General features: G+C 36.5%; 1 protein-coding gene across 1 annotated transcript in view; it reads left to right on the top strand.

Annotated features, from left to right (window-relative positions):
* The window catches only part of LOC136801106 (uncharacterized), a 71,636-nt gene that overhangs the window by 27,521 nt on the left and 17,995 nt on the right, over nt 1-26,120 (top strand). The window contains exons 12-34 of the mRNA XM_067057728.1: nt 68-145; nt 2,263-2,349; nt 8,557-8,691; nt 9,689-10,168; nt 10,970-11,428; nt 11,566-11,688; nt 12,387-12,707; nt 13,106-13,321; nt 13,455-13,600; nt 15,153-15,314; nt 15,692-15,798; nt 16,330-16,443; nt 17,328-17,656; nt 18,056-18,149; nt 18,419-18,593; nt 19,698-19,967; nt 20,379-20,589; nt 21,139-21,260; nt 21,520-21,780; nt 22,465-22,829; nt 23,161-23,306; nt 24,433-24,719; nt 25,429-25,659. Coding sequence (XP_066913829.1) covers nt 68-145; nt 2,263-2,349; nt 8,557-8,691; nt 9,689-10,168; nt 10,970-11,428; nt 11,566-11,688; nt 12,387-12,707; nt 13,106-13,321; nt 13,455-13,600; nt 15,153-15,314; nt 15,692-15,798; nt 16,330-16,443; nt 17,328-17,656; nt 18,056-18,149; nt 18,419-18,593; nt 19,698-19,967; nt 20,379-20,589; nt 21,139-21,260; nt 21,520-21,780; nt 22,465-22,829; nt 23,161-23,306; nt 24,433-24,719; nt 25,429-25,659 — 4,919 coding nt within the window. The remainder of the gene's footprint in view (nt 1-67; nt 146-2,262; nt 2,350-8,556; nt 8,692-9,688; nt 10,169-10,969; nt 11,429-11,565; nt 11,689-12,386; nt 12,708-13,105; nt 13,322-13,454; nt 13,601-15,152; nt 15,315-15,691; nt 15,799-16,329; nt 16,444-17,327; nt 17,657-18,055; nt 18,150-18,418; nt 18,594-19,697; nt 19,968-20,378; nt 20,590-21,138; nt 21,261-21,519; nt 21,781-22,464; nt 22,830-23,160; nt 23,307-24,432; nt 24,720-25,428; nt 25,660-26,120) is intronic.

Here is a 26,120-nt window from a genome sequence, read left to right as displayed (position 1 = left end):
GGTCTACAAATTTGTTGTTTTACACTTTTACACTCGATTTTGAACTGTTTTACTTTATTCTACACAGGCGAGCACCTCTTCAATAACTTAGTTTTTATTGAAGAAATATCAGATTACTGTAAAATCTGGCTTGGATTTATTGATAGTAAGTTTTATTTTCAGTTATTCCTGTTGTTTACTTTATTGATGAAGACCCAGAAAGTTTAATAGTCTTTCACTTAACCACACTATCTCCGTCACACCTTGTTCATTTTTTCTTTATAAATACAGTGGAGTCTCAAAAAAGTTTTATGGCCCCCTCTAAAATGCCTTATAAACCTTACTCCATAACTCGAAATTTCCTTGCTTCGGACAAATTTGCTCCCCGTGCGTGTTCGAGTTATGGAAACTCCACTAATACAATAATGACCAGTATGTGAGGGCTGTACTGAGAAATATTGTCCAAGGTTAAGTAAAAAAAGAGTTTGCGAGGTCTTACGCTGATCTAGGGCAATGTTTCATATATTACAGCCCGAAAAAACCGGTCATCATTGTATTTGTTAACCGTTTCCTTCAGCTTCGTAATGCAATCTGTGATTTTGCTTCTAAAAAGATATTATATCTCCAGTGCGCCTCACTTTCTAAATTTTCATTACTATGGCGACGGTCAACCTCACTTCACGCGTGTTTAGATATTATATGTATACGTAAGAATTTTACTCTTTTTTTGACTCTTCGAGCATCTTAGGGGACAAAGAGGCGCCAAAACGAAAATGTTTGATAAGTTTTAATGGTTTGTCCGATTGACGAGAGAGTCAAGAGCTTCAATAGTTCCTGAATTCCGAAATGTGGTCAACGTGTATTTTACAGACCGGTCTGCAAAGTACCAAATACTCAGGGCACTAATTTTTTGGACCTACCCCGGTGGGGTGGAGGTCCTATAAATTCACCTCTGTCCGTCCGTCCGTTCGTTACCAGCTTTTCTCGAGATTGAATCATAGGAATCATTTGATTTTTGGTACAAAGGTGCAAAATGGTGGTGGCCAAAATGTGACGGAGCCCGATTTTCGAAAAAAAATTTGGGGGGCAAATTTGGGCCAAAAAGCGGCTAAAAAACGGGATTTTTGGACTTTGTGAAAAATTGGATCATTAATTTTTTCTGATTTTTTGCATGAAAGTAGGGTACCATCATAGGTAAAAGATGGCTCAAGCAGATTTTTGCAAAAAAATTTATTTGGCTTAAAAAACGCATGTTTATCTATAAGAATCACTAAAAATCAATGTTCTTAGTCAAATTACTTTACTCAATTATTTTATGAGATAGATGTTTTTTTTGCTCAAGAGGGCTTACTTTTGAAGCATATGTTTGTTTAGACATGAAATTTTGGTTGCTTGGCGTTTTTATAGAAAAATTGGCCAAATTCGATATTTTTTTATAAGCACATTATCAATTACTTAGGTATTAGCTTTTCTCGAGATTGGCTCTTTCATTCTTTAAAACTTTTTGCACAAAGATGCATAACTATAAACCCTCGAATGTTACAGAGCCCGATTTTCGAAAAAAAATGTTTATGGGCAAATTTGGGCCAAAAACGGCTAAAAAGCGGTTTTTTTGGACTTTGTGAAATATTGGATCATTGTTTTTTTCTGATTTTTTGCATGAAATTAGGTAAAAGATGGCTCAAGCAGGTTTTTGTAAAAAAAAAATTTCACCTCAAAAAATCTTTATCTATAAGAAACACTATTAAGCATACATCAATGTACTTAGCCAAATTACTCCATTTTTTGATGAGATAGATGTTTTTTTTTGCTCACACAGTCTTGAATATGAAAGAATATTTCAAGAGCATGAAATTTTGGTTTCCAAACGTTTTTTTATAAGAAACAAACGACTAATTTTAATAGATTGTCACTATTTGTGTTCTGAATGATTAATGGTCACGTAGATATAAATTATAAATGTGTTAAATGCATAACCAGGTAGGTCCATAAAAGTATCACTTGTTTCCATTGCTAGTCACTTTTATTTGACGAAACAGCCTTCAGAAGTAAATTTCAATCAAATCGAACGAGTTAATCAGTCAATATGTGATTTTAGCCCCCCCCATCCTCCCAAGATGCTTGAAGGGTTCAGGTACAAAAGTAAAGTAAAAGAGTGATAAATAAGATTTTTTAATAAAATCATGCTTTCTCTATCTCGAACAGATTGTGCTGCTGCTCGGGAGTTCGAGATAGAGAGTCCATTGTATTAAAATCTTAACAATTTTTCTTTTATGTTTTTAGTTGAAGGCGATGACTGGTTAAAGCTGTCCTTTAGAACGCCACATTACCTCAGAGGGCTAGAATACCACTATCATGGTGGCCCTTCAGGTAAACTTTTCTCTGCCAGCCGTTCGTGCACCTTTATATGCTTGTACACTCCTCCTTCATGGATTATATCCACTGACCTTTATAAAGACCCTGGAAATTCCGGCCAATCAAAGTCTTGATTGAACGGTGCTTTTTGAAAGTGGTACCCTAATAGTAGCACTACTCAATAGCGGTGTAAATGCATCGATAGCGCTAGATTACTTTGCCTGGAATACTTTTGATTATGTAGCGCCGTTAAACGTTAATTTTTAGTCAGCCCCAGTGACTCTTCAAATCAGTTCGACTCTTAGTAGGGGGCCAAGTCTGGGGTCCCGTGACATTCTTTTTGCGACCTAGCCATTTTTAGTCCATTCCAAAGAACAGTATATTACAATACATTTTTTGAGAGGGAGGACGCGGATTAGGCCCGGGAAAACTTTTTATGACCATAATAGTGACGCCATAGGCAAAAACTGCAAGGGGGAAATAAGGAGTAGAGAAATAGCTTATTTTTAAAAGTAAAAATAAACGGAACTGATTGGTACCATTAGAAAGAGCGTGAAATTCTGAGCAAAAATATGTATTACAACAACTCTCTGACTAAAACACAGAAATAAATAAAGCGGTTTTAAGACCAACTAACTGTCAGCTCTACTGTGATTTGACATCAAATTTTGTCTTGATCATACTGACGTCGGTATGTTTTTGAACTTCAAGCGGCTGTATTTATTTTTGTGTTTGAGTCATCACGTCATCATCAGAAGCGAAATATGTGGCTTAATTTTCTATTCAAGAGTTTCAATTCCAGCTCCTTAGGTGGGGAGGGGGGGCTTTAGGGGGCTTTCAACTTAATTTATGAGAGGTGTCTGGAGAGAAGTGATTTAATTCTAATCCTCTAAGGCGGAATAAACTTGCTAACTACCCATTACTCCTTTATAAGCAAATAGATGAAATTTTTCAAGCTGATCAGATTTCAACAAAGCTAGATTTCATCTTGCTACGTCTTATCATTCTAAGCCTTTTGGGCTGACTTTCCAGCGAAGCTAGTTTATTTTAACATTGCAATCACTCTTTGCGGGCACCACATTCAAAAAAAACTCCCATCAAAGATGGCGGATATAACTTTTTTTAGTGTTGATTTTAGCGAACTACCATCTGTTGAATTCACCGACGACGAAAATTGTTTTCTATACACCTCTAAGGTTGTGTTTTAGCTAAATTATTTTGAAGCTCGATATTTGTACGAAAAAAAAAATAATCCCTGTTTTGTAATTAGATTAAAATAATTTAGCCAGGATTTGGATTACTCTGGGTACCTAAGGCACTCCCGGATGATCGCACGAGGTTTTGACTCTTAACGTGAATGCTTTTTAGGTTTTTCGAAGTATTTCGATATAGAAAATGAGATGGGGCATGGTCAGATGGTCCCACATGCTGGAATATCGAAAAATCTCGATTTGGTACCCCGATTAAGAACCTTCCCTCGATCGAGCTACGCACGCATAAAAGTGTGTCCATTACTAGTATTGTTTTGCAAATAAAACACGTCTATTTGAACGATTTTTCATCGACGCGTATGAGACTGGGTTCGGGTTTACGAGGAGAAATAGACAGGTACGAGCCGGGAAGTATCTTATCCATTTGGTGGACTAACTTTCTTAGGGTTTTTCTTGTTCCTTATGGTAATAAGAATATTTTAAGCTTCTGGGCCACCTGGATTTCTCACCCGGGTATCCATAATGGCAGATTTTTGGTCAGGTGACCCCTGTAGGCAAAACTGAAAATTTTTTCAACCCAAATATAGGTTTATCATATATCAATCGATCGGATATTTGATACTGATTAATTTTGAGATACAAAGTTGGGTCTGAAAATTTTCCCATCTCGGGATATAAATCATTTTCGTTTTCTCAGGTATGGCTGCAGTTGTAGGCGGGCTTTCATTGAGTGATGCAATTCTTTTAGTCATATCTCAAGAAATATGCTTTTAAACATACCAAAACTTTATGTGCTCTTAGAAAAGGCATTAAAAATTGTTTTTGCAAATTTTCAATAAGTTTGCAGTAAAAATGTGTATTTTACAGACCAGAGTACAATTTCCTTTCCTTACCCTTTTCTCTCAAAATTGGCCTTTTTGTCTGAAATGAATGAGTGAAATGATTCTTAATAAGGTTTAGAGCCACTCGATTCTTTATATTATACTCAGAGAGACATAGGGGAATATATAAGGGCTAAATGTGTCTGGTCAGCACTTTATAAGCATGTTTTTTTGGTAAGATTTGATCCCAAGAACGGTGAAATTTCCAAGCTATTTCTCAAAGATTTGACAAAGTCTCTCATTATATCTCGACATTAAACAAAGTTGAACCTTATTCCTTAGTTTGACACATGCAAAGAATTAAGAATACATGTAAATTGTTGTGTGTTTTTACAGACCAGAATTAAGTGCTTCTAAGTGGTTATATTGCCCTAAAATGTTTAGACTTACCACGGAAAAACCCGAGCTGGAGAATTTGACAAAGTATAATCCGTCAAAATCCTCTAATTCCTATATCTTTATTATTCATGCATGTAACGAGAAATCTGTGTAGCCTGTCTTTGAGACTTCGAAAAGTGCTTAAAAATTTCTGAACTGCGTAGCTACCAAAGCATAAAATTTTGATGAAATTAGTCTGCCTTTGAGCTCACTAAGCCTGGATTATGCGCGAGACTTTGAATTATTTTCCTAAAAAAGAACAAAGCCCGAAAGTTTTAATTTCTTGCATGCTTGCTAGACACTAGAACAGATTTGTCGCACAGTCGCTGAACGGCCTGTAGAGTTTCTGTCAACCTATTTACGCCCCCATCCCCGGTTACTGGTTTTTGAAAAATTATGAAAATGATAAAAAATGAAAGAAAACATACTGAATTAATTTTAGCGTACAGTATGTGGCCCCCAAAACGGCGATCAAATTTGAAATTTCTCTCAAATCTAGAGGAAAAGAGATTTTACAAAATTTTTGCTGCATGAAACCCTTTCACATCTCTACTTTATTTCCTGGAAGTTCTTTTTCAAAATTTTCAATTTCAACAATATTTTTCAATCGCTTAAAGATGGGTAGCTTTTTTCTAATGGCCCCCAAAATGGAGGTTTGAAATTTTAGCGATTTCTCGAGACATCTTTAAGATATGAATACAAAATTTTGACCATAGTTTTGAAATATGATTTAGAGGGTTTTGGGCATAAATTTATTTGATAAAATTTTTACAGTATACCCCTGGTTGTCAAAATGCAGGTTTGGGGCCCCCAAAACGGAGGTGTAGTTAAAATCAAATTACTAAGCCCAGTGGTAATAGGGGGGAAAACTATGAACATATTTGTGTTTTCCCTTAAATTTACGACCCGATGGATGTAAAATTTATGATTTTTATGAAATATTTCAAGATTTTCGATATTGCAAAGTCCAAACTGAAAATTTAGAAATTTTCAAAATGACAAGTTTGATTTAACAACGTCTTAATCAAGTTTCAGAAAACCAATCTCTTTTGAAAATAGTTCCATTCATGTGTGGAATAAGTTGTGAAAATTTTAGAAAAAAAGCTTAACTGAAACTGAAAATATTAAGCTTTAAAGCTATTTTTCTCCTATATTTTGCAAAAAAATGACAGAATTTGCCGTTTTTGCTGATTCAGTGAAAATTTTTATATACCATGTTAATTTTTTGTTATAAACTATTAACTCAAGGTGATAGGAATAGAATTCCAAGATTTTTTGCTTTTTCTCATATTTAGAATTTTCGGTTTTGTCAATGCTGATTCTAGGGCTCCAAAATACTGGTTGACCTTCAAGATGCTATATCTTTTACCCAGCCTCTAAAGTCACAGATGTATTTGCATTTTCTGAACGGCATTAGGTGTAGAAAGTTTTCTATACCCCGTTTTCATAACTTATTTTCAATATCCAAGGAGCTAGAGTGAGTTATATGCAATTTTTATCTAATTTTGGTGTTAAAATATTTCCTTTAGACGCAAATATGTTATTTTGAATCTGTCTCAAACCAGCAAAAACATGCTCATTTTTAAGTATAACCATCATTCTTTCAAAATAAACAAAATCGTTTAATTCTGATAAATCTACAAGTCAGAATCTTTATTTTAATGAAAACCTCCGTTTTGGGGGCCGTCTCTGTTTTGGGGGCCATATACTGTATCAGCTTTTTGAAAAATTTCGCGCGGATAAATTTTAGCGATCTGTCGATTCGGCGTCTTTTAGCGAGATTTATTTTAGCAAAAATAGGGAAAACTTGCTAAAACGCTAAATTAGTCTCGCTAAAATTTATACGATTAAAGTATATTAATACGCTAAAACGTGTGTGTTTACAACGTTTTGTAAAAAGTTTTCGAAAATCTAACAAAGCTCTCCAAAGCCTCCTCTTAATGACGTTGAACTTTTTTCTCCTTTCTTTTATAAAATCAAAATCTTATCATCAATCGGCAGCTATCTTTCTTCCATTAAGGTTTTTTAGATGTATAACGATTTGCTGGATTGGGACACGGAGCGTGCGACGCTGCGCATACGGCTAGTTACTCTTAAGTCACAAAATGATCATTTTCATTTTTTTTATACGCTGAAATGAAGAATTTCAACTGCGGGTATACTTTTGAATCACTTTTGTCATTCCAATTAGTTTTTTTTTTGACTTGAAAAAAAAAGTATACCAAAGTTGTGAGCCTATGTCATAAGAATATCATAATTTGAATCCTATACTCTCGATCCTATATACTCAATATTATTTTCATATTTTTGAGTCAAAATTTAGAAATATTAGTTGGAGTTTTGACAAATGACGTTGATTTCGCATCTGTTATCATAAGAGGAAAAGGGAAGCATTATTTTATGTGGCAATAACTTCTTGAAAGCGCTTTTTAAAATTCCTAGAATCTGACTTCTTCAACTAGCTGAAGGTGTTGTGTTGCATTCATGTAGTTAAAGCGAATATACAATGATGCATCTGACCATTATACGCCTCTTATAATTGTAACAGTAACCAGCATAGCCCCAAGCAGGTTCACAAATCTAGCTCTATCACTAGGCTTCCATTACAATGGCCTAGGCTTATCGCCTCTAGAAGCCATATTATGCCGAAGTTTTGTGGCCCTACAGAAAACACAGATTCTAAGCCCTCTAAATCTCGTTACATGCATGGATAATAAAGATAAAGGAATTGGCGCATTTTGACGGACTAAACTCAGTAAGTTCGGGTATTTCTGTAGTAATCCAAAGTGTTTTAGGACAAGACAAGCTCCTAGAAGCACTTAAGTCTGGTCTGTAAAATACACACTGTAACGATTTACATTATTCATAATTCTTTGCATTAGTCAATCTAAAGAACAGAAGGTTCTCGTTTAATGTTAAGATGCAATGAGAGAATTTTTCATTAATTGTTTGGAAATTTTACCGTTTTCGGGATCATGTCTTACAGTAAATCATACTTATAAAGTGCTGACCGGACACAATTAGCCCTTTTGTTGCTAAGTACCCCTCTGAGTGAGATTTACGAAAAAGTAATTGGCTCTAAACCCTATTGGGAAACATTTTCACTCATTCATTTCAGAGAAAAAGGCCAATTTTGAGAGAAAAGGATCTTTTTTCGACGGTAAGGAAATTGATTCTGGTCTGTAAAATACACATTTTTACTGCAAACTTATTGAAAATTTGCAACAACAATTGTTAATGCCTTTTCTAAGAGCACATAAAGTTTTGATATGTTTAAAAGCATATTTCTTGAGATATGACTAAAAGAATTGCCTCACTCCATGAAAACCCGCCTACAACTGCAGCCAAACCTGAGAAAACGAAAGTGATTTATTTCCCGAGATGGGAAAATTTTCAGACCCAACTTTGTATCTCAAATTTAATCATTATCAAATTTCCGATCGATTGATATATGATAAGCCTATATTTGGGTTGGAAAAATTTTTAGTTTTGGCTACAGGGGTCACCTGACCAAATATCCGCCATTATGGATACCCGGGTGAGAAATCCAGGTGGCCCAGAAGCTTAAAATATTCTTATTACCATAAGGAACAAGAAAAACCCCAAGAAAGTTAGTCCACCAAATGGATAAGATACTTCCTGGCTCGTACCTGTCTAAAATAACTTCAAAATGTCTGTATCTGTTAAAAAATCCATTTTTTAATTTAAACCTAGCCTTCTCACCAATCACTGTTATTATTATTATTATTTAGTAACAACTACTACAACAACACCTGCGCCACCAACGACACCGGCAACGACACCGCCGCTGATTACAGAAAGTCCATTGATACCGCCGCCGCTGGTGCCTACAGAAAGTCCACCGCAAACACCGCAGCCTACAGAAGGTAAACATAAACGAATTTATGTTTTGCACTTTCGAGGACGATAGAGTGGCTTTAGTGATTTGGAAAAACCCGCAGTTCTGACCCGCAAAATATCGAGGACGGTAAAAGTGCTGATTTACCGTCGTCCTCAATCAGTCAGGATGTAGTCTACCGTCTATGTACCGTCTATGTCGCTGAAAAACACACTTAAATAAACTCGGTATAACCTCTGGATAGACTTTAGGACAGTCGTTTTTTCGTACTCACAAAATCGGGAAATCGAATAATGATAATAGTAATAATCGTGAAAAGAGCCGTAAGTTTAGTTTGGAAATAACTATGCTAAGCGAACGTAGTGATCGTAAGGCGAGCGTTAGCCTGCAGCGTCATAGGCGACTATTTTGATAGGCTGACTCTGGAAAATATTTCTAAAAAACCTACCAATCCTTAGAGGGGAACTTCACAATTTTTATGAGAGTCCCTGTATGGTTAGTACATACAACTTTGAGAAGAAAATTTGACATGAATTATTCAATGATGTCTTATCCACACCCATGGTTATTCGAATGTGTATTTCACCCTTCGTTAATTATCAAACAGCTTAAAGCAAACAGTTTTTTTATTGAAAGTCTTGCTAGCTCTAGCACGTACTAGTTATCTTTCAGTTATATTTTCTGATAGTAATACTAAAGGGAATTCTGCAAACAACTTTTATACAAAATGACTGGGTTGTGAGCTGACGGTGGGGGGGGGGTGCCGCCCGACTTTCGAACTTTGGACCCTTACCGGGACTAAAAGGAGAAAATAAAGGCCTTAGCGGGACAAATTTGACCAATTTTGACCAAATTTCGAACTTTCAGGGGGTAGAAAGTTGAAATTTTCTTATTTTTCCGACCCTTAGAGGGACTTTGGAAATCCAAAAAAGGTTTAAAACTCAAAAAGCTAAGAACATTCGGAGGCTTGAAAAATTTTGAATGTTCTTATAAAAAAAGCAACGTGTTCTTTATTTATCTTTTAGAAACACCACTTGAAAAACTAACGAAAGAGACGACCGTCCAATATCAATCATGTGATGAAACGACTTGTGAATATCTTGTCGTTTGTCCAGAAAATGCTGATGTCAGCTTAACACATACTGGAAGTGTTTCTGAGCCAATGACTGTGTCATCAGCTATGACTGTGTCATCAGCATCTTGCGAGACTGGTACAGTGGCGGGTAACGTCATGGCGGCAACAGTTGTGTGTGAAAATGGCGTCATGACTTTGAAGTATCGGCTGTCGGTTGATTATACTACCTTCTCTTTTAGCGTCACACATAATAATGTTACGTTCGCCGAAAATGCCGTTTCTGCTGAACCCATTCTAGTTTCGTTCTGGCATTCCGCTATCAACCCTGAAAAGGTCAACAATGTGCCCAACACTTTGGAAATTTATGTCAAGAATTTCACGATTCATAATAGTTTTATTGATTATGTTTCAATTGTGGAAGAAGATTCTGGTAAGTTTGTTCCCAGCTGGCACACAACGTTGTTTCAACGTTCATTTAACGTTATATGGACGTTGTGAGCATTAGATAAACGTTGAAACAACGTTATTTGCTAGCTCCTCGATACGTTTCAACGTTCACCTAAAGGCCGGGTCAAATACATCCAACATTGGATCCAACATCATTAAGCATGAATTGTTGGGTTCATTTGCGCAAGTCTTAAAATTGTAATTTCTTAAGAAAAATGTTGGATATCATTATGAATGAAAGTTTGATTGTAGTGAATTTAAAACGCCATGATTTGCGCCGGCCTTAACGTTGTACAGATAAACATTGGAAAGACGTTATGTTCCAGCTGGGTTTATGTCTCCTTGATTCTTTCTCCTTTTATTTTGAGGGTTTTTTAATCAGGTTGTCCGGCTTAAGGGGGGTAAAAGATAGATTGGATTTAAGTTTATACTTCCTACCATGGTTTGGAAAAACGGGAATTTGAAATTTGAAATTTTTTTGAATTCGTTCTTCAGTTTTCCTTATTGGGGGAAGGCCTAGTAAAAGCCGGTTCATTTAACATATCAATGTGTAAGCGAATCGTGGAGTGAATGTAGATCATCCGGCTACAGTGTACAAAGTCGTGGGTCTCTTTCCTTAGTATTCAGTAATAAAAGACCAAGGATCAACCAAGGATAACAATCCATGGAGAAAGAGTGGCGCCCTCCTCTACCTTCGGGTGAATAGTGATCGAAAGAAGAGGCTTCGGGTCGCCTCCGGCTGCGGTCGAAAGATTTACTCACAAATTATCTTTGTATTTTATAGACGGTCAAACGATAACAAATACCACATATACTCGTGGTAACGGAACTGGTCAATATTCAATGAACAATATAGATGGTTCTTGGAAAGTCTTCATCTATTCATCCTTCTCACACGAAAGAATTTATCGGTTCCAATTCCGTGTCTCGAAAGGACGTTACGTGTTTTTATCAGATGGGTTAATAATCCCGATTCAAAAAATCCAATTCCGAAACGAGAAACGGTTTTATGAAGTACAACAAACGAATAACGATAATTTGGTTGTTTTGGATTGCGTCCAAGACATTGTCGTGGAAGGACAGTTCACTCAAGTCAATGAATGGGTTTACACGGCTGATTATTCATTTTATAACGAATCGGGTGACTCGTTGGGACAGAATAGAACTAATGATATGAATTTTACAACTCGAATGTGGAGACGTGAAGGTTGTTATAATGTCACTGCTCGAATTACTGCCTCAGGTAAAAACCTTTAGTTTTCAATTTTATTTTGTTGAAATTTTCATACCCACTTGTGGGAGGAATTTCTGCCGGGACTGTGAGACAGGGGTGTGTGATTTCTATGGTTTTGATTCAAAAATATATGACATATTTTGTAGGTGGAGGGATCCCAGCTGTGGCCAGCGGTGAATTCTGTTCATTGATCGGCATAAACGCAACACTTCAAATTGGTGGAGGCGTCCAATTTGGTCACAATGCGTACTTTCAATTGATTGTAACGGGTGAGTGTGCTTATGTATTTGAAATAAATCGTAAAGTTTACATGTAACCAAAATCACTGTCCACTTTGTTCGACGACAGTAAAAACACCAAAATACCATCGTTAGTTTAGGTGAGCAAAGGCGATATAAGGCTTTACATCAACTATCAACTTTGTTTTGAGTTGACTTCACCTTTTTTGTATTTTTCACCATCGAAAGTCACGTGGTGTAACTCTCAACCAATAAGATTTTGAGGAGAAAGCGAGCATGAACCACTGATCTTTATTTACCCTGGACAAAGTTTCTCGAGCCTGACCAAGCAAAATCATTGATCGGAGTTTTTTCAAAGATGGCGGGTATAGCTTTGTCCAGGGTATATAAAGGTCAGGGGCATGAAAACACCCAATCATGTGTCCAATTCTAACTGCATTCCGTGGCAATGATTAGAATTTACTTTATTTCTTTTTAATTAATTGTATCTCTTATTTCTTTTCATTTAACGGTTGAGGTGTTGGGTCCGAACTTATGTCCGAACTAAAGGGTTGATTTTTCCCGCGACTCGTACCATCACCCTTATTTGGAATGCATGCCCTATAGATTTAATTATTTGGGGAAAATTTACGAAAGATCTTATCATTAATATTTTCAAAACGAGGCCCGCAATGATTTAATATACATTGCTAGAAGAGTCGTGTATTTTTATCTATTTCTAACAATAGAGCTTGGAAATAACAGTTGTTTAACAGTGGAGGCTGAAACTGGCCTGTACGCGATGCTTCCGACAGAGACCAGTGAGGCTGAACAGACTGCACTATGTAACGATGTTGGTATCACATTACCGATCACAGTTGAGTGGGTACCATTGATCCAATCCATGGTTTCAGTGAATAGCTACCAGGCTGTCATTGCACACAATTTCTCAGCACCGGGTGATTACAATGTGAAATTTACCGCCAAGAATGAGATTCATAATCAGTTAGATGTGGGTATTCAATCCATCATTGATATGAATTGTGCGTCCCCTGTTGTTGAATTACTTGGTAAGATAAAACATCACATATTATCACTCGGATGGAAACCTCTGATATATTTCTAATATTTTTCCAGTCAAATCCGTAAACAAATCATTCAAAAGACGGACACTCTTTTAGAGGACACCTTCATAAAGCCACTTAAAAATCTTTCATGTAATGGTCAAAAAAAGCTACTTTTAAAAAGCTTATGGCTAGAAGTATTTTTTATATCTGTGAAGACAAAATTATTGGTCTGGTATATAACTTTAGTCCCTAGCGGAGGAAGGGACTATATTAATGTTTAGTAGTATTTAGTAGTATATGTTCGTAATGTACCCTGTGTTTATGTTTCAATAAAGAAAAAAAATTGGTCTGGTACTGGTGTAGGTAGAAAAACCTCTCTAAACTTCCATCATTCCTTTCAGGTGTTGGGACACAACCTAACAGTCCCCATGGTTACGCCAAAAACCAAGGATTTCGCATCGATGCAAAGAAGAATATCACATGTGAGGGCGAAAGTCTCATCTTCAAATCGTTGTGGACATTCCATATCGGGCAGCAGTTTGATGAAGTCTATACACCAACCTTCAAGACTGCTGATGTGTATAGTATCGATATCAAACCGGGCACTTTAGATTATGGTATGTGCAATAATTAAAGACCGCTGGAATAGCAATAATTAAGATATCCAAAAAAGTTAGTATTGCAGAAAGATTCGAAAGAATCGAATTAGAGAGAGTTGACTGTAAACATATTTCGTTGATTTAATTTTAGGACTTTACAAAGTTTGCGTTTCAATCTTCATGATGGCGAACAGTAAATTCAGGGGTGAACAATGCGGATATTTAAGAGTGGACGCTTCTCCTTTACAAGCAGAAATATACGGAGGCAATGAAGTCGTAGCCTCTCGTGAAGTTATTGTAAGTTCTAAGTTCACCTTTTTACTTTTCAACTTTTAGGTAACAGTCATATATTTATTCAAGTTTCAGGCACTATTAGAGACGTTGACAAAATAAACTCCAAGCTGAAAAACAAATCCTGAAATTCTTTGATAAAAAGAATTAGAGTTAAATCTTAAACCAGGTTAAGGGCGATGATTTACATTTAGTCATAAGTCTCCATACTAAAAACACGCACAGAAAAAAACTATTTTTGTAGAGTTAGGCGAGACCAAATTAATTTTTTGTTCTACGGGCAGATCGTTAGCAAAATATGGGTCGGTCGGTCGGTAAAATAAAAATAAATTTTTCATTTATCAGGGTTGGTAAAGTACCGAAAATGTTTTCCAAAAAATATCTGGTTCAAAAATTCACTTTTTTTATATTCGATGAAGATCATAATAAAATCTTAGTGTATGGAATGCTTGATTTTCTAAATTTTTCAATTTCTTGAATTAATTTTCAGCTTTATTCAAATTTGATTCTTACAAATAAGTCGTGTGTAAAATATATTGTCGTGGAAATTCAATATTATTATTTTTTTGATTTTAGCAAAAATAGGGTCGGTCGGGCCCGTAGAACAACAAATTAAATTGGTCTCGCCTTATGGAAATTCTGTTGACTGAAGTGACGAGAAAAGTTGTTCGAGTTAAGGATTAAGGATTTATACCGGGTGCGCCACAAAAAAGTTTCTCTCTTTGAAACTGATTTTTTCAAAATCTAAGAATTAAGAAACAACCATTCCTATTCTATCAGAAAGAAGAAAGATAAACTTAAATTTTGATGGTTCATTTATTAAATTCGATTCATTAGATCAAAATTTATGCTCAATCGAATAAAAAAGTTACTTTTAGAAAGTGCCCGAAAACGCTAAAAATCGACCTATCAAACTTTAGTTTTAAAATTGGCAATCGCAAGAGGCTTTACATGATTAAGACCATTTTTCAGTAAAACACATAAATTTTGAAACTGATGGAACGAAAGGGTTTAAAATGTTCATCAAAATCATTGCAATTTACTTTTAACGAAATTTTCCTCAGACTTTTGGCTCTAGACTGGATAAAGTCTATGTAAGGCTGGATGTAACTCGAAAACCCATATTTGATGTATTTTTATGAATTTTACCAGATTTTTTAGCTTTTTTCGACGAATTTTCTGCCTTTTATTGAAATTCAATCTTCCTTTATATAACAATCGGTCATTTAGACAGCTAATTATTATTTTTAATGACTGAAACGAAAATACTGATGCATCATGTTATTATGCTTCTGTTTAATTTGATAGGTCGATTTTTAACGTTTGTGAGCACTTTCAGAAACTAACTTTTTGATTTAATTGAGCATAACTTTCGATCTACTGAACCAAATTTAATAAATGACCCATCAAAATTTAAGTTTATTTTTCTTCTTTCAAATGGAATAGGAATGGTTCTTTGAAAATTTTTAGATTTCGGGAAAATTAGTTTTAAAGAGAGAAACTTTTTTGTGGCGCACCCGGTAGAAGTTCGAGTTAAAGAGACTACTTCTTTTTTTAGTACGATATCATCGCAAACAATACGATTGATCCAGATAAATCAACTGTAAATGTTTACATTGTCTGTCGAACCATGAACGATCCTGAAGTTGAAATGTTGAATCGAATCGTCAAGTTCCTTCCCATTATTTCACCGAGTCTTCTTGCATTCTCAGATCCCTTGGTAAGTTTTGAAATTATAATTCTTAAAGGTTTTGTTTTTACATAAGTGTTTCCGTTTCATATTAGACATATATTTCATATCAGGTCAGTGTCTTGCTATTGTTATATTATGCTTATATAAACAAAAAATCTTGCTCCACATCCGTGTCAATTCAATGTGAAAAAAGCTTGTAAATTAAAATTGATGATTAAGCAAACGTTATCACTCTTATTTAAAAACAAAACCTTTAAAGTTTTTTCAGCTTTGGTTATAAAGTTTTAAAGATTTAAAGTATCCTATTTTTCTCTAGAAGGATAAGTCAGCGACACCTTTTTTTGAATAATTTTTCAGATTCAACTGTTAATATACCTTTTTTGACCGTTTTTTTTCTCTTTTAGTTTGAAGATCAAGGAGGTTGCTATGGTAACGGAGTCGGTCTCATTCCTCTTAGCATGACAACGTTAAAAACTTCCATCAACCCTGCAAAAACTCCTTTGAACAGAACGTTAGTATAAAATCTGATATATTTTAAAAGTAAAATGGGAAATAGCGCCGCAATAGTTTATTGTTTCCCTGGGAGAGGAGTTTTTATTGTTTCCCTGGGAGAAGTGTTTTAAAATAGGTTCATCAAGGTGAACATTGGCTAGAATTCGAACCTCGATGAGGGGCAGATTTTTGTTTTGGTGCAATAACACCTATCTAGATAAAACCTTCAATCTCCAAGATCTTTTGGAGACCTATTCCGATCAAATTCAAATTTGGTACACTTGTACCTTACTGTGATTTACCAAATATTGTTTTCCTTTACAAGGTTAATATGTCTGAAATACCCTAAATCTTTTTAAACTAAGGACTGCTATCAGGCGCCTTTACCCCAGTTGACTTTTACGGTGAAATTCCAGAAGCAAGTTGGTCATATACCCCAACCCCCTCCCCTCGCATTTCCATCGTTCTCTATGATACAATTTTCTTTATGTTATGTCTTCTATTCTGTCACCATGATCAAACTAAAATGAAGCCACCTTCTTTAATTTAGACTGGAGTTGACAGTGTTTATTCATTCTGAACAACCTGCAAATGCACCAAGAATCTCTTACTTCAAACAACGTATTCGATTCATCGCTGGTAGACCTCCTCAAATGGCTTTAAGGTAAGTAGTTCACTTTCCTGGTCTGTAAAATATAAAGTCAATAACATTCTTGCTTTGTTAGGATTTGGATTCTGGTCCGCAAAATACAAGCTAAAAAACACTGCCTTAGTAACCGCAAAAAGAGTATCTTCTTAGCGTTAGCTATTTGCAGGTATTTATTTTGCCTATTCATGGAATATCATGGACTGGGACATGAGCTCCCAGCTCTTTGGTTCTATTTCTTTCGTATTAGTATAGCCTAGAAATCTAAGCTAGTTTGATTCAGTCACTAGGATAAATCTGATGATAAGTTGTGACTGAATAACTACTATCTTTTGCAAAATATCATGAGACACCTTGCAAATTTACAAAAACTCAGACTCCCCTCCCTCCAAAAAAATGTTTGGTGGAATAGCAGCTCATTTCCTTGTTCAACATTGTTTAGGGGGAAGGGGGAGGCCTTTTTTGAAACTGTCTCACATATTTTGCAAACGATTGTAGCTTAGTGAAAGTGAACTCGGTAGCTTAGGGAAAGTGAACTCGGTAGATTATCGAATCGTAATAGTGGACCTCCGTGCTCAGGCAGATGGACAATCTCCTACACAAAGCCACTTGCACTTGTTTTTGATTTTACATATACCACCTTTCGTGGGCACTATCAGAATAGACCTTATCGGAGTTTTTGATTTTTCTAAAACAGCGATGCATTGTGAGATAGAATTTCCTCGAGGAATTCCTAAGAGATTTATATTGTCATACCACCGAAACAATCCCACAATGCATCGCTTTTTTAGCAAAATCAAAAACTCCGTTAAGATCTATTATAAGAAAGCGAATTAAGGGACTGATATACAGATTGATTAAAAAAGCACACTACTTTAACCTACTTTTTTATCTCGGTATAGCGCAATCGAGAACGCCGGTCGATTCATTAACTTCCAAGAACGTCAATCGTTCGCCGGAGAGTGCGTCAAAGAATGTTCCGGAAACATCACTTTCACTTGGCACTTGGCTGAATGCATGGACGGGACCGGTATCAATTGTACCAATGTTCCGGTTTCTACCCTATCCGGAATGATTTCTACTAAACCGCAGAATGCAATGTTTTATTCATCGAAACCGAGCATTTATAAGCAAAACACGTGGTATAAATTGACGTTGCGAGGATCAAGAAGTCCGGATGTTTACGGTGAAACAAATGTGCAATTCTTTGTCAACACACCGCCCGCTGGAGGTTAGATTTGTTTCATATATATTTTTTTTGTCAGAAGAAGAGCCTTTCGATTTGCTTCAGTTTCAGGAGGCTCTGAGGTCTATTTTTGCAACACTTTCAATAAACGCTTTCCAATTCCCCTCACATGGTATGGGTTTACCCAAGTGGGTGAGCTGTTTTGAGTAAGAACTAAAATTCGATCAGCTGTGCACGGGCTGTGCAGCAATTTAGCTCAATAATCACTATACCGCAGCGCCTAAGATTTAACAATTAATATAAGAATCTGTCTACAGTCGTGTCAAACAAATTAGCCATCGTGTTCTATAGAAAGTGACCTTTGAAGGCTGACAATCTGTCGTGTCCGAAGCTGCACTTCGAGCAATGCACACACACTTACAAGGAATTCATATTCATTTTCAGGAATGTTAGAAGTTACACCGAGCGTTGGAGAGGTGGAGACAACGATGTTCAATCTCGTTGCTAATGCATGGGAAGATGAGCACCAACCTCTAAGGTAAAAAGAAAACCAAACAAAATACATCCCAAAAACTTTCAAGCGACATTGTTTAGGTTTATATCCACGATACAGTGGAATCTCAATTACTCGAATCTCTATTACTCGAATGCCTCTTTAACTCGAGTCTTACTTGAGTCTAACTTGAGTCTTAAACATTACTCCATAACTCGAAATTTCCTTAACTCGAACAACATGTGTCCCCGTGCGCGTTCAAGTTATGGAGACTCCACTGTTTGATGATTTTGATTTCATTTTCATTTCTTCAGCTACCATTTTTATTTGGATTTTGGAGGTAGTATATTGACGTTGTGTAAAAGTGTGTCGAACAAATGTTCCAAAACACTACCAGTTGGTGTTAAAGAACGTGGTAATGAACTGGATATTCATCTGGAAATCTCCGATCCTTACAAAGGCACAACCAAAGTCAAAGAGACTGTAGTTGTAAGAGATTACATTTTTGGTTCATTTTACTTGCCTATAAACCTTTACATAAATTACGTCACAAACCTCGTATTCAAACTATTACCATGGTGATGATATCCCTTGAGGCATGAAATGATTTTTTTATGAATATAAAGTAGTTTTAATAAAATCCGCTGGGAGTTATTCACCATGCCAATAACTTCAAAACGAGGCAAGTGATGTTCGTGACGGAATTTATGAAAAGGTCTATCAATATGCGAGATTTTCAAATAGTACTTCGTTATGACTCGTATGGTATAATACTTTGTCATACAAGCACCTTTCGCTTCTTAATCATCGCTTTTTTGGCCGATAGGAGCCGTTCACTCAAGTTGAAACTTAGACGATCCTATCGTCTACACAAGATTACTAAAAAATGGAATAGTTAAGGAGGCGGGAAAAAAATTGTGAACGGTTGGTTAGCCCGGGGCGGAGTAAGCAGTGGCGGAGGTGTTCACAGTGTTTGTTCCAAACTCTACCGCCACTGTTTTTTTCCGTAAACCACCCTGACGCCCTGCCTTTACTGTGCATATATTTTTCCTGCGTTTACCATGGCGAGAGAACCATTTTAAATTCTCATTCTCATTAGAAAACTAATAACGAAAATATTAAAAAGTCCATCGCTTTAACAAGGTTGCACTAAGTTTTGTTTTGCTTGCTATTTTTTAATGAACGGTTCAATCCTATCAAATTATAAACCGTTGAAAAGATAATTCAGAGCACTATGAATTTTAAAAATATAACTCTTATAAAATGAAAATAGAAAAATGAATTGTAAGCAAAACTAAGATTAGCGCACATTTGAAAAAACCAATGGATTCCTCTATCAAACCCGTTTCAAAATCATCCATTTCAAGACAGTGTTTAATACTAGCTTACTCCTTTTTAAAGGGAAATAAAGTATTAAAATGTAAACATTGCGCGAACCACGTGTCATTATAGAGAACAATTAAAATCACGTGTCCAAAACAAACTTTTAAAACCATTGAAACAATCAAAATCTGCCATATTTGTTTTGATTTTGTATCCCGCTGCATACGGTTTGTTTACAAATTTCATCAGTACTTTTATGTCTCTTTTAAGGTAAACGAACCTGTTGATGTCAATGCAGTGCTCTTGGATATCCAAGCCACCATCAACAAAACAGATAACATATTGACGCAGCTGATGGCTAGCAATGATGTTGGTTCTCTCGTCATGGTCATCTCGATGTACGGCTCCGTCGTTAATGTGGCCACAGAACAAGCTGTACAGGCCATGAATCAAACAAACTCGGCTGTCGGCAATGAGACCATGGAAATGTCTGATGAAGAGAAACAAAAATTTATTCAAGATGGTGCACTCAGATGTGATGTAAGATTTTTGTTGGATAGTTGAACTATAAAATATAGACTAGAATGGTCAACTGAGTGAGATTGTAATGTAAGATTTAAGTGATTTTTTGTTCTAACAATTGAACTGTAAAATATAGACTAGAATGGTTGGTGAACTGTTTTCTTTTTGTGAAACTAGTGATTTTTACTCTTTTAGGCAAAAAGGTTTTTATGGATGAGATTTTTTCACATGTTTTAAAATTATAAATTCAGAGATATTAACCCAGCTGGCACACAACGTTGTTTTAACGTTCAACTAACGTTATATGGACGTTGTGAACGTTAAGTAAACGTTGAAACAACATCTAAGATTAGATTGTTGTGATTTGAATTATACTTTAAATGTGTTTGTATTAACGCTTATTTTCATTCTTCTTCTGATCATCTTTAGATCAAGCATCGTTTATACCAAACACTGAATTCCATCGTTCCCGAAACGGTAGAAGACATCAATTTCATAACAGCTGGGGCGTCAGTCTTGTTACTCCACTCATTTGAAACACCTGTAGAAATGCAAGCTCTTGTTGTAGATAAAGCGTCCGACTTAATGTTAAACCTTCCGCCTGATGCGCCGTACGAAGAGATTGCTGTTACACTCGCAGGTAAGGAAGAATCTGTTTTTCTATCACTTAAGATGTTCAACTACGAAAAAAAAGCTACCTTGTTCATTTGTTAACTGTTCTTTCTGCCAACTGACCTTTATATATCCATGGACCAAGCTATATTCGCCATGATCGGAGCTTTTTGGAAAGTGGTACTCGCAAAGAATCCATTGCAATGTCAAAAATTAACGTATAGCGGCGCTACATCGTCAAAAGTATTCGAGAAAAAGTAGACCTAGCGCTCTCGATGTATCTATTGAGTGGTGCTGTCATTATGGTACCCCTTTTCAAAAAACTCCGATCAAAGATTTTGCTTAGCCGGGATTGAGAAACTTTGTCCAGGGTATATAAATGTCAGTGGTTCTGCCCTGCACGATAATTTCCCTTTGACTTTGAACGTGCCCTAACTCACTGGAGTACCCCTTGCTGTAAGACATGCTTTGATACAAAGTAGCCAATTTACGGAGGTATAAGATTAGCGAGGTTTTTTTTCTTCGTTTTTCTGTTGTGTAAACAGGTGTAAAAAATGACGTCATCTTTTATTATAAGGTGTCTTACAAATGGCTGCTCGTATTTCGGAAGTGTCTGGCAAAATGGTCGATTCAAAAGACCCAAACAATACAGAAACAATGATTGTCAGAGAACTTGCACCGGGCCCTTTCTTTGACCAGGTTAGTTGATACAGTGTGAACTTTATATAATTCGATGATTCGCTGATTCTCTATAACACTAATGTCTCTGTAAGAACAGGTTCGTCTGTATATAAACCTTTTAAAATCATTTAAGACGATTTCAAAGAAAATCTAAGGAAAATTTTAACGATGATTTTGAAAAATTGATCAGAAGTTTTGGACAGTATTTTCCTACTAAGTATGACTTCAGATTTCAACTTTACTTTTCATTATTGATATTTGTTTTTTCTTTCGCCAGAGCATTTCTCAAATCAGAGAAGTTAGTGGAATGGTTGAAAAGTCACGTGAGATTTTATACAAATACGCCGTGCCCGGAGCTGACCCTGTTGCTATCGTAACCGACGCGATCGCAGTCGGAATGTCAAAGATGCCTGCCAATGCGGAAGCTGGTTCATTTAATATGGGTCCGATTGCATTCAATTTCGATCCCGAAGCTTTAGGGTTGAGGAAAGAATTTAGTGATTCGATTGAGGAAGCCAGAGAGTTTACAGTCATTGCTGTAAGTATTGAGTTATATTTTGTGGGCGTTTTCTTTTGTTCCATATTCTTGTATTCCATGTTCTTGTTTTAGTTTTCAATTACCAAGAAATTTCATTTAACACAATACCCTAGCGGTCACCCAACGTTGTTTCAACGTTTATCTAACGTTCACACCGTTCACATAACGTTAGATGAACGTTAAAACAACGTTGTGTGCCAGCTGGGACATATATTCGAACAAAGACGAATGACTCGTACCGTTTCTCGAGTTCTTTCGGCGATGAAAAATAACGCCAATAAGGGCGGTCGTAAAAAAGAGGCCGATAAGGTACCTTATCGGGGAAAACTTCGTCGGGGAAAAGTGACGAAATTTTGGACAAGTGACGAATATTTTCCCCGACGAAAATTTTCCCCGGCCTTAATGCGTTTACCAACTACCAGCAAGTGACGAGTTTTTCCCCGACGAAAATTTTCCCCGACGAAGTTTTCCCCGATAAGGTAATTTCAGCGACCAACCAAAACGCGAACTTAAAGCGGCCTGTAAACCAGTTCATAGATTTTAGAAATCGGTCGGTTTTAAAAGTCGCTGCATTGAAGTGAGACACTGCTTAAATTTCTTCTAAAGAAATTGAAATTTCGGTCAATAAAATGAGCGGGTGTAAAACAACCCTTCTGACAATTGTTAAATCATTGTTTACACCAGGTGAAAAATATGATGAACCCGTTCACTTTTTCAACTGGTAACAAAACAAGCAATACAAAATTGACCGGCATTGAACTCTCCAATAACGGTGGAGAAATCAACGTGAATGGAACAACAAAGCCTATGGAATTGTGGGTAGAGAATAATCCCATAGTTCAACCGCCAGATAATATAACAATGTCCGTTTCCAAAGACGGCTTGAGACAGGAGGCTTGGCTTTCAACTGAGATCAAAAACACAAGTTTCAGGGTACAACTCAAACCAGCTGAAAGGAGCCGTCCGAAATTTTTCTTGATCTTTGGAACCCCAGATAAACGGCCCACCATGGAGAAGAATTTGTATAAAGTGCAAATGCCAGATAACAGGTAATATTTTCCTAACCGAGATTAAGCATTAATATTTAATCTAATTGTCTAACAACTTTGAAATTGATGTAATTAAATCCTTTACGCGCCTCCGCGCCGCCATTTTTTGTGAGCACCCCTGCGCCTTTCGCGCCCTATAAGACCTAAATATTCAACGCGCCTGCAAATTTTAAAAAATTTAAAAAAATGAGGGCACAGAAGTGGGCAAGGTGCTTGATTTCGAGTCTAGGATTTCGCATTCAACTAATTACACAAGGCTTTGAATTAAAGCATATGAAAATTTTATCTCAATTATCTACTTATCTAAAATTTTCCAATACCTCATTTACAGTTCTTGTACTTGGAACGACGAATCAGCTTATGGGAATCAGACTATCGACCTCCTGACGGTGGATTGGAACTTAGTTACATGCAGACGTCATCCTTATTCATTCTTTGTCAGTGATAACGAAGGGCTTCATGGAACATATGTTTATGGTTAGTTTCAACACTTTTTCAGCTAGAACCCATGTACACAAACCCAGTATCTACGGCTTATTTCAAAATTCATCGCCTTACTACAAAGTGATAAACGTGAGATACACTCTGTTACAGAGTAATGTGGCAGGCACACAATGTTGCTTAAACATTTATTTAATGTTACCATATAACGTTAGATGAACGTTGAAACAACGTTGTGTGTCAGCCGGGAAGCTTAATTTGCTTGACTGACCTTCTTGTTCTAAGAATACACTTCGCGACCTTACCTAGGTCCAGTGGACGTGAAAATAAGGTACTCTTAGGTTCCAAATAAACGCCCTCCCCCCGCTTGTTAATTTTTCGAAAAGTTTCCAATCCCCCCGGACCTTATTAAGAATATTTTCAGCTGTCAAAAGATAAGCTGTTTATTAAAATTTTGACTTTAACTTGAAAAATTGATGAGTAAACAAACAATGTCAATTTTTTCCAACCCCCTCCCCTGTTTATTTGGAACCTAAGAGTACCCTGCCCAGCAGTTCACCTCGTTCCTATTTTTGCCCCAGTACCCTTAAGGTTCCCTCCATAACAATGGAGTAAAAGATGAATCCACTAGATCGGAACTCGATGACGCAGAATAAACAGTAGCAAAGTCAACTTTTTTATCTAACTTATCCGTCTTGTCTATCATTTAACGCCGTCCCTTAGAAGCGTTATTTGTGAGTCTACGGTTGATCTAGTGCTGTTGAAAAAAAGTTCTAATATTACAGGTGGTAACCTTTGATACAGTTTAGATATAAATATGATATGTGATGTTTATGTTTTAAGGTCGTTGTCTCCTTAGTTTTTTTTGGTCGCCGGACAATGCGTCAGCTCGATTATTGCGTAAATTAAATAAATTAAGCCTTCGAGGCTAGTCGCAATGAACGGCGTGAGCCTTTTTGAAAATTGAAATAATTCAACTTTGTGCGCAAAGCTGTACGTCTCTTGGGCGACCAAAAAAGCTAAACGGACAAGGACCTTTACAGTGTTAAGACTTCTAGTATTTAAAGGGACATTTCACCAAGAATATGTGCTAATTTGCTGTATGAAAATCTACCTACGGAAAACTCTTCTCACCACTGTTTTTTCCCACTATTTTAAACAGCCATTATTTGGTTCAACGAGACGAAATATGAAGAAGAAAGCCAACCCGTACCATCACGTAAACGACGGAACACAAGAACAATCGACCTTGATCAAGTTGATGAGGAATTTTGTGTCACTATCAAACCGCCACCACCGACTCCCGCCCCCACCCTCGGACCGGGCGTCTTTGTAGAAGAAGTTCCCAACTATACTAATGATTCGATTGAATTTGAAGTGAGAACGTTACATTCTTCCTGTATTTATTGGGATGCAGTCAACGAAACTTGGGCTGGTGATGGTTGTTACGTGAGTTTATTTGCCTCCTCAGCTGGCACACAACGTTGTTTTAACGTTCAAATAACGTTATTTGGACGTTGTGAATGCCACATGGACGTTGTTTTGACGTTGTGTGCCGTCTGGGTCCTCTTGACCTGTACCACACATTTCTGTAAATCCCGAAGGGCTAGATGGCGTGCTTTAAGCAAAGTTAACATCGCAAAGAAATATTGTTACTATTGTTTTCGAAAACCCACGAAGCTTCTGATTGGTCAAGCGCTGAAATTCTACTAAAATGTCACGTGACCTCAGTAGAATTTCCAAACGATTGACGGCACATATTTCAACCAAAGCACGCCATCTAGCCCTTCGAGCTTTACAGATCTGTGGCCTGCATGCATCCTTGAAATAGCTTTTTTTTTGTAAAAGATGCGAATCAGACTCTGAAAAAGCTTTCAAGTAAGTTTTTGGTGACCCATCCATTTCAATTATCTTTTGTAACCAAAATTGAATAAAAAGAGTCTGTGATATTTTAGGTCGATTCCCATCCCTTACAATGAGACAAATTCAAAGGGATGTTGGAAGCTTTAACCTCCTCTTTAGAGTGTCTGTCCTTATTCATATTGTAATTAATGCGATACTTTAACCTCTTTAAAGCAAATGAACTTTAACTTGAAAAATTGATGAGTAAACAAACAATACCAACTTAAATAACTAGAAAACCTTAACTCATGCATAGGTTGGAGATGAGACGAGCGAGGAAAAGACACAATGTCTATGCACCCATCTCACAGATTTCGGCGGTGACGTCATGGTGGCGCCCAATCCTATCGATATGGGAGCAGTGTTCGAAGGATTGAAAAACTTGGGTGATAATTTGGGTGTTTTGATGGTGATCTTGACTTTATGGTTGGTCTACGTTTTATTGTGTGTTTGGGCCCGTAAGAAGGATAAAAAAGACGAAATTGATGTAAGTTTATAGGGTTGTTTTGAATATTTTTCAAGATCTCTATTTTTACCTTTTTCTTACTGAAATCTTAATTTTAGCTAATATCCTCAGAAGTTCAAAAGTCAGATTGTGCTTCTGTCCAGTTTCTAGAAAAAAAATCTCATCCGTTATGACTTCATGTTATGGCAAAGGAGTGTTTTTAATCTCATTATAACTCCATAAGAACAGTTTCAAAATTCACCTTTTCGACCGTAGCCGCCAATTTCCGCGCGGGCATTGTTATGTCCGTTTTACCACCCTAAAACCTGTTTTAGCACCTATAGACAAAAGAAAAAAGTGTCAAAACGGATTGGATCGAGTTTAGGGGGGGGGATTAAATAATCAAGCGCGACACCGGTCGAAAAGGTGTATTCAAAATACAAACACGAACTATTTACTTTATAAACTATGTACCTAAAAGGGACTCTGAGGACACTAAATAA

The sequence above is a fragment of the Clytia hemisphaerica genome, unplaced genomic scaffold (assembly GCF_902728285.1).
Source record: "Clytia hemisphaerica strain Z4C2 unplaced genomic scaffold, Clytia hemisphaerica genome assembly, whole genome shotgun sequence".
NCBI classification, from domain to species: domain Eukaryota; kingdom Metazoa; phylum Cnidaria; class Hydrozoa; order Leptothecata; family Clytiidae; genus Clytia; species Clytia hemisphaerica.
Note: the sequence above shows the minus strand (reverse complement) of the source record. Positions and strands in the feature narration are given on the sequence as shown.